General features: G+C 62.2%; 1 protein-coding gene across 2 annotated transcripts; it reads left to right on the plus strand.

The window, feature by feature from the left end:
* Positions 1-202: 202 nt before the first annotated feature.
* Positions 203-8,242, plus strand: BGN (biglycan). 2 transcript variants are annotated; one of them, XM_075539484.1, is made up of 8 exons: positions 203-362; positions 4,959-5,210; positions 5,410-5,522; positions 5,775-5,988; positions 6,242-6,352; positions 6,457-6,550; positions 6,643-6,781; positions 7,359-8,242. In XM_075539484.1, exons 2-8 carry the CDS (start codon positions 4,970-4,972, stop codon positions 7,554-7,556), a joined length of 1,110 nt encoding a protein of 369 aa, XP_075395599.1. In that variant the 5' UTR covers positions 203-362; positions 4,959-4,969; the 3' UTR covers positions 7,557-8,242. The 2 variants fall into 2 exon arrangements, with proteins under 2 accessions (XP_075395599.1, XP_075395600.1); XM_075539485.1 differs by lacking the exon at positions 203-362 and adding an exon at positions 3,929-4,002.
* The last annotated feature ends 246 nt before the right edge of the window (positions 8,243-8,488 follow it).

The raw sequence follows: 8,488 nt of genomic DNA on the forward strand, positions 1-8,488 counted from the left end.
GCTGGGGTGAGGGATTGGGGATGGGCATGAAGGGGAGGGACTCGACTAGCCCAGCCCTCTACCAGAAAATTGCTCCCTTGGAAGCTGCCAGGGGGCCCAGAAGCCGGCTCCCTCCCTCCCTCCTCCCACCCACCAGCTCCACCAGTCCCCTCCCTCCTCCTCTCCCTCTCTGCCCCCTCCCCTGTCCCGTCCCACAGCTGGCCAGCCCACCCGCCTGCCCGCCCCGCCCAGCCTTTAGCCTCCAGCCCACCGCCTCTGCCTCCCTCTCTCTCCGCCAACTGCCCAGGAGTCAGCAGCTAAGCTTACACAGCCAGCTAGACTGACTGACTCTCGGACGCCTGACACCCCAGCCTCTTCCACAGGTAGGGATCCAGCCTGAGCCAGTCCTGCATTGTCCCCATGCTGCCTCACCCCTGATGCCTCTGAGGCAGGACTGAGATGCCCTGGCCCTGAGGTTGCCGTCCCCCACCCCCGCCCCAAGCAGACATTTCCCCGTGTCCCACTCTACAGCATCCGTGTCCCCATCCTCCACCACCAGAGGGGCCTATTCTCCATCCCCTGCTCACTGGGTTCCTGTTGCTCTTCGCCCCCTCCTCCTGGTCCCCAATGTCTCCCACAGTCACTTCCCCAGCATTCTTGCTCCCCGCTGGTCCTGGGTGAGGAGGGGCCCCAGGGCTCTGGGCCAATGAGACCAAAGGCAACTCCTAAACCGGGACCCCTTCCTGCCAGGATGGGGACACTTGGGGATGGGCAGTAGCTCAGGTACTTTCAGGGGTGAGGGTTGTGGCCCAACTTCCTTTCCCTAACCCCAGTACCTGGACACATGGGGCCATAGCCAGTAGGGGACCGCGCTGGGACCAGGACCAGGGCTCCTGGTGGACAACCCTGTCTGTTGACCACACACCGTGTCCTCACACTGCCTGCGTTCTCATTGCCAGCTCCAGCCACAGGGCTGACGCTGTTCCGTGCATAGCCACCATGGTGTGGAGCCCAGGAGCCCCCCGGGGGGGGGCAGAGGCGACTCTTTTGCCCTCAGGGCAGAGGGGCTCCTGCCTTGGTACTCTGCTGCTCTGGTGGCTTTTGCTGGCTTAGGGCATCCCCCTCAGGAGGTGGGGTCTGTGTCACCTGCTCCAGATGGCTCCCAGGGGGCATCAGGAGAGGGTTCCAAGCCAGGGGACAGAGAGGGTTCTCGTGGGCACAGTGCCAGGTCCCAGGCTGGCAGATGTGTAGAAGGGGAAAGTCAGACAGACTCCCCCCAATCCCACCCCCCAGTCACCAAGGCCTTAAAGGAGCAGGAGGAAAGAGAATTGTCTTTCTTTTGTAACATTGTGTGGCCGCTCACGGGGACGGTTTGCACACAGAACCTTTCAGGAGGCCTTTCCCCTCTCTCATACTTCCTACTGGAGAAGCCCCATGGGCAGGAGGCCAAAGCATGGCTCCTGGGGCCAGGCGCCTCCACCCCCACCCTCCCAAGCCCCTCTGCGGTCACTTAGCCCTGGACCTGCAGAGGCACCCAGGCCTTTCTCCCTCCTGCTTGTGTCCCTGCTGGGCAAGAAGACCCCCGGAACTGGGCAGAGCTTGGCCTCTTCACAACCGGGGGGGCCTCCTCGGACTCTGGGCTCCTGTTGCCTCCGTCGGGGTTGCGGACCTCCCCTGGGGTAGCTATGTCACCCAGCTCCAGGAAGCCCGAGTTGGTTCCAGGATCTCTGCACACAGGAAGTCTGGGGTGATGGGTGTGGTGGCTCACTCCCCCCCTGCCCCCAGGGTGGGGGAAGACCCCAGTTCCCTGAGCTCTGATGCTGTCTGGAGCCTGGGGCAGTCAGTGCCCCTTCAGACACCCCATCCTCTCCCACTCTGGCACGGCCCGAGAGACCAGGGATGGCCCTCCCACAGCCTGCTGGCGCCTGTGTCCTGGGGTCCCCTGGGGCAGGTCTAGCCCTCTTCCCCTCCTCTCCCCAAGGGGCCAAGATAGGACCTGTGCTTTGGTCCCTTTGTCTAAGCGAGCAGATCCCAACCTGGTCCTTCGCTTGTGGACCCCTTGGCCACCTGGAGCCTACGCCCCACCCAGGGGCCTCCACTCCGTGTAAAACCCCAGGCTCCCAGGCAGGGGTGCCCACAGAGGGTGCTGCCCGCCAGCCACAGCTCTCCCACAGCCTCTAGCAAAGAGGCAGGCTGGCATAGCCACCCATTGACAGGCCATGGGCATGGATCCACCCCAGCCCAATGACAGGACAACTCGCCCCCTCCCCCTCCCCTAGGGTGACTTATATCTCCCCTTCAGAAGCCAGGGCTCCCCAGCCGACAGCCAGGAAGGTTCCAGACCCCACAGCCTGGATGTGGGGCTAAGCTCAGAGTCAGCTAATTCTGGGGTTGCTGAACTCCCCCCTGCCATCCCCCAGCAGCTGCTGGACCTTCAAGGGGTGAGAGTGAACCAGTGAAGCCGACTGGCCCTGGGCTCTGGGAACATCTCCCCGTGTGGCCTGGCTGCCTGACCCACTCGGCAGCACCGCCCTGGTCCTCAGAGCCATAACAGAAAGGAAGGGTCTGATATACAGGCAGCTGGGCAGACTGGCAGCAAAACCCTACTTCGACCATTTCCTTGCTGTGTGGAGGAAATTCCTTGAGCCTCAGCTTACCGCCACCCATTGGAAATAACAGTACTTCCTTCTGCTGCCCCTGGGAAGCATCTTCCTGGAACCTTCAGGGATCTCAGGTTTACCTACCAAATGGGAAGTGGAGGGAAGGCAAACTCACAACCCAGAGCCTGGTGCGGAGGGACCAGGAGCCCCAAGATCCAGACATCTGCTAGCACTCTGGAAACTTCCAGACACAGTGGGGGCAGGGGATAACATAGTCTCGCCTGGCACTCCAGTCACCTCCCACCTCCCCTGTGCCAGCAGCCTCGACAGCCAACACCCACATCGCAGTCCACCCTGTGGTGTGAGGGGAGGAACCAGCTATTCTGTGTCCCCCACTACCCCCAGCATTGCAGAGCCCCTGGGAATGCAACCGCCATCATTGTGACCCAACTATGCAGAATGGACAGGGTCCACTCCCTCCCGCTCCACCCAGTCACTTCCCACTGACAGTGCGCACTGCTCTGGCCTGGGGTGACAGCTGCCTGGAGACTCTGGTGGCCGAAGATGGCACATGTGTCAGAGTTCAGGTCGGGTGGCTCCTGCCTGTCCAGCCTTTTCAACTTGGTAGCGGCGGGCCGCCCCTCTGCAGTGGGCTGGTTGCCCTTGGCGGGGTCTGAATGGCTGGCAGCCCCGCTGGAGAAAGCCCACAGGGCACTGCTCAGACAAGGAGGGCCCTGTCTGCTTGGCGTCCAAAGGTTCCCAGAAGCCTGACCTGGCTCCCCTCACACCTGTGGTCGCCCCTCCTTTGAGGAGGGCCCCTGACTGCTGGCAGCCTCAGTGTGTGAGGTGTGAGTCTGGAAGGAGAGCGCACAGGGAGCCCCAGGAGGGCCTCCATGTCAGAGGCACAGGGACCAGGCCTGGAGTGTGTCCAGGGAGGGCAGGGTAGGACTCTTCCCCAGGCCCAGGGACCCTCCACCATGCTGGCGGAGGGGGACACTCAGTAGCGCCTGAGGAGTTTTGTCTTTGTGGCCCCAGCCCCTTGCTCCCGCCTGCCACCCCAGCTCTCCCCTCAGAAGGAACCCCAGATGGAACCTAGAACGTCCCTTTGTCAGGGTCCCTCCCCCCATCCCCTGAGAGTTGGGAGTCAGGCGGGGGCAATGAGGAGAGCTCCAGGCCCAGTGTGGGCCTGTCTACACCCGCTCAGGTTTGGGATGCTGCCTTGGCGCACAGTCTGCTCTGGGCTTCAGCCCCACCCCCACATTCTAAGGCCTGACTCATTTCCCCTGTGAGGTAGCGTCTTTGGCAGGGGCTGGGGGGTTGAAGGGGGTGGGGTGGGAGCAGTCTCCTCCCTCTCTGGTTCCCTCTGGCTCGCCTGCCTCATATCCATCTCCCTCCTCTGCTTGTCCAGCCAGCGGCTATCCAGGTAGGCAGGGCCCCCTCCCAGCTGCCCACTACCATGGTTGATTTCCATTTGGCTGTGCTGCCCTGGGGGGAGGGGGGAGTAGGCAGCCTCCCTGAACCGTAGTTGGAGGCAGGGAGTTCCAGCTTAGGCTGTGGGCCCTGAGGCTCTCAGAAAGTGTGCAGACGGTGTCCTGCTGGGGACACCAACCAGCCGGCCGCAGCCCCATCCACTAAAGCAGGCAGGGGGGGCCAAGCTCTCCGAAGCTTCTCCCAGCCCTGCTGATACTGTAGCAGGCAGCAATCAGGCTGAGCAGGGGCCCTCAGTCCGCAGGCACGCACAAGCCTAGTTCACAGATGGGGACCACACGGCTCGGTGAAACCCAAAACTTCCTAGAACTGCCCCTTGACCTAGCCCTGGTGTGTGCTCTGTGCCCGCCCCTCCTAACCATACTGTGTGGCCTAGCCTCTGGCGGGGGCACTGAGGGTGAGGAAGGTTGCTGAGGGTACCAGGGGGCAGGCTCAGGCAGGGCAGCTTCCCCTTCACCCAGCCTGGGGGCCTCCAGGCTAGCCTGGTCCTGCCAGCCACCCTGGCAACAGCCCACTCCTTTCAGTTGGGAGGTCTTTCGAGGGGCTGTGGGTCCGAAGGGGCATGCCTGCCCGAGGGGCAGAAGGAAACCTAGGCCCTTGGCAGTGGGGGGTGGGGGTGGGGGACAGCCTCGTTTTGAGGATCCATGCCATTTCCTCCTGGACCCCTTAGCAAAATGGAAATAGGGGACTTGCATTGTCCCCCCCACCCCCCCGCTGGAGTCACCCTCCAAGGTGGACTCCCTTTTGCCTCTGGCTTCCTTTTACTTCTTCCCTCTGTTCCCACCTCCACTTTGGTTCTGGGGTCTATCTGTTCCTGGTGGGGGCTGGCTGGAGGGGAAGTGAGGGACCAGGGACCATCCAGTCCTGACACCCCACGGCCTTCCGCCCCAGGCACCTCGACCATGCAGCCCCTGTGGCTTCTCTCGGCTCTGCTGGCCCTGAGCCACGCCCTGCCCTTCGAGCAAAAGGGCTTCTGGGACTTCACACTGGATGACAGCCTGGTCCTCATGAATGACGAGGAGGCCTCGGGCGCCGGCTCTACCTCGGGGGCCCCGGATTTGGACTCCATCACCCCAACCTTCAGTGCCTTGTGTCCTTTTGGCTGCCACTGCCATCTTCGAGTTGTTCAGTGCTCCGATTTGGGTCAGTGCCAGGTCGAGGGTGGGTCAGGGATGAGGCTTCCTCCCTTTAATCCCTTGGTCCCTATGTGCCTTTGTGATCACCGGGAGTGAATGGGCGGGGTGGGGGGTCAGGCTGGGCGGTGGCCCTGTGCCCAGGGTCCTGACTTCTCTGGGACCAGCTAGGAGTGGCTCATCCTGGCTCTGGTGGCGCCTGCCCCCAGGTTTGAAGGCTGTGCCTAAGGACATCTCACCTGACACGACCCTGCTGGACCTGCAAAACAATGACATCACTGAGCTCCGCAAGGATGACTTCAAGGGCCTCCAGCACCTCTACGTAAGGGGACCATAGGCCACTCCACTCACCTGCAATGTCACGGGAAGTAATGGCTTCATGTGCATGGCCAGAGACTGCCGGATTAGATGGCAGTGCCAGAGCTGGGCCTGAGGCGGGAGGAGTGGGGAGGGGACAGACAGCTAGGTAGTTCCCTTGATAGCTGGCTCAGGTTAGCAGGAGGGAGTGACCGAGGATCTAGGCCCTGACGCCCTCCCTGTGTCCTGACACTGTCTGCCACGGGCCCTGCTGCAGGCTCTGGTCCTGGTGAACAACAAGATCGCCAAGATCCACGAGAAGGCCTTCAGCCCCCTGCAGAAGCTGCAGAAGCTCTACATCTCCAAGAACCACCTGGTGGAGATCCCCCCAAGCCTGCCCCGCTCGCTGGTGGAGCTCCGCATCCATGACAACCGCATCCGCAAGGTGCCCAAGGGCGTGTTCCGTGGACTGCGCTACATGAACTGCATTGGTGAGTGTGGCCCAGCCCGGGGCCTCACAGGGAGGGACTTGGGGAGTGCTGGCCTTCTGGAATATTCCCCTCAGGCGGGTTTTTCCAGAGCCTCAGCAGGAGGGTGATCGCTGACTTTTGTGCCCACTCCCTGGGGACAGTGACCTGGGGCAGGGTGAGGGTGGGGGTGGCCAAGGGGGCTGGTTGGGCATACCTGGGCTCTGAGGGGAGCAGGCTGGGACTGAGTGTTCTGCTGAGGTGGGCTCTCCCATAGAGATGGGCGGGAATCCCCTGGAGAACAGTGGCTTTGAACCTGGAGCCTTCGATGGTCTGAAGCTCAACTACCTGCGCATCTCCGAGGCTAAGCTCACCGGGGTCCCCAAAGGTAGGAGGTGGCCTTCCTCTGCTAAGACCTATAGCAATCTGGAGGAGTGGACAGATCTCTGTTCCCTTACCTTCAAGTCAGCTGAGTGACCCCTGTCTCGGCAGACCTCCCCGAGACTCTGAATGAACTCCACCTGGACCACAACAAGATTCAGGCCATTGAGCTGGAAGACCTGCTCCGCTACTCCAAGCTGTACAGGTCCGGGGCGGGGAAGTGGGCCCCCAGCCTGCGGTTCCCCAGCCTGTCCCATCGCCCGCCCCTCTCACAGCCCCTGTCCACCCCGCTCACAGGCTGGGCCTGGGCCACAACCAGATCCGCATGCTGGAGAACGGCAGCCTGAGTTTTCTGCCCACGTTGCGGGAGCTGCACTTGGACAACAACAAGCTGTCCCGGGTGCCCCCCGGCCTTCCGGACCTCAAACTGCTCCAAGTGAGGCCCCACCCAGAGCTGACCCTCCCTGCATGACCACTCCACCCCCCTCCACATACGGAGCCACTTTGCTCCTGGCCAGGAGCAGGGGCACCAATCCCAGAGAGCTAAGCAAAGGTTTTGAAAGACTAGCAAGCATAGGGCCTGAGCATAGGTTGTTTCCTTGGCCAGCCCTGCTCTGAGCCTCCCTTTCTTCCTCAGCCCGATTCAGAGAAGCCCAGTGTGTTGTTACCCTGGAACTCCCCATCATTGCTGGTCCTGCTGGGCCAAGGTCGCCCTCTAGTGGCCGATATCCTGTCCACCTCCAGAGGGCGCTGCGGCAGCCTGAGCCCTGTTAGGCACTTACAGGCCCTCCGGAGCCTCCCCTTGGTCCCTTGGTCCCTCCCCTAGCGGAAGACTCTGCTAAGCTAGTCCCTGAGGGCCAGCCGGGAGGAAAAGGCGACCATTCAGAAGGCATAGCCATGTATCAGCTGTCAGAGGGATGAGAAGGCAGACCAGAGGGCCTCATGGGGTAGAAGGAGAGTCTGGGAGACTGGACCCCTTCCAGCCAGCCTTGGCCATGCCCTCTGTCCCCCAGGTGGTCTACTTGCATTCCAATAACATCACCAAGGTGGGCGTCAATGACTTCTGCCCCGTGGGCTTCGGGGTCAAGCGGGCCTACTACAACGGGATCAGCCTCTTCAACAACCCTGTGCCCTACTGGGAGGTACAGCCCGCCACCTTTCGCTGCGTCACCGACCGCCTGGCTATCCAGTTTGGCAACTACAAGAAGTAGGATGGGGGGGGGGAGCTTCCAGGACCTTGGCAGACACCCACCCTGGATACTCACCCCACCCCCTCTGGCCATCCTAAGGAGCAACACAAGGGCACCCCTACCAGCCACTCCATCCCATGACCCTGGCCTAGGAGCTGCCTCCACCCACCTTTCCCCACCTGCCCCAAGGCCACACACAGGGGCCTGGGCAGCTTTCCCACGTAGGCCTGTGTGCAGGCTCAGTCAGAGCAGTGCCTGCAGGTCTTGGATTCTTGGGTGGGGGGATGACAGCGCTCTCTCTCTTTCTATCCTTGTTCTCCTCGGACCCTATCACACCCTCTCTGCCCCCCCCTACACACACACCTCACTGAACTCTGTCCTTCTGTCTGGGTGTCTAGTCCCTCTGTCTCTCCCACCCTTTCTTGGCCAGGCCTCAGACACGGTCCCGCCCAGGCAGGCCTGGTGGGCAGCTGCTTCCACTACAGGCCCTGGCCAGGCCTGGCCCAGACAGCCCCATTGAAGAGGCGAGAGGGGGCTGCGGGAGATCAGGCTGGGCTTCCCGATGCCCATCGCCCACTGCCACTTCTCCCCTGCCTGTCCCTTCTTCCCCTGGCCCTTGTGGGGGTGGGGACAAGCATTCGGCATGAGGCTGAGCTGCCTCTGAGGGAGATGGCTGTCTTTCCATTAAAGAAACACTGTGCAATACAGCTGTGTGTGGCACTGCTCTCGGGGGACTGTGGACCGAGCCCATTCGGAGTCCTCGCCTTCCCCTCTCCTTCCCCTCACCCCAGGGCAAGCAGCACAGTGACTGGTCCTGAGCCCTTGGACCAGGGCCTCCTCTTCCTCCCTTCTGAGTGATTCCAGAGGTGGGCTGGGCTGAGGGGGCATCTGCCTTCCCAGAGTGGAGTACTGCTAGCAGAACCCCATACTAGACCCCCCTGGCCAGATATGTC

The sequence above is a fragment of the Tenrec ecaudatus genome, chromosome X (assembly GCF_050624435.1).
Source record: "Tenrec ecaudatus isolate mTenEca1 chromosome X, mTenEca1.hap1, whole genome shotgun sequence".
Classification (NCBI taxonomy): Eukaryota; Metazoa; Chordata; class Mammalia; order Afrosoricida; family Tenrecidae; genus Tenrec; species Tenrec ecaudatus.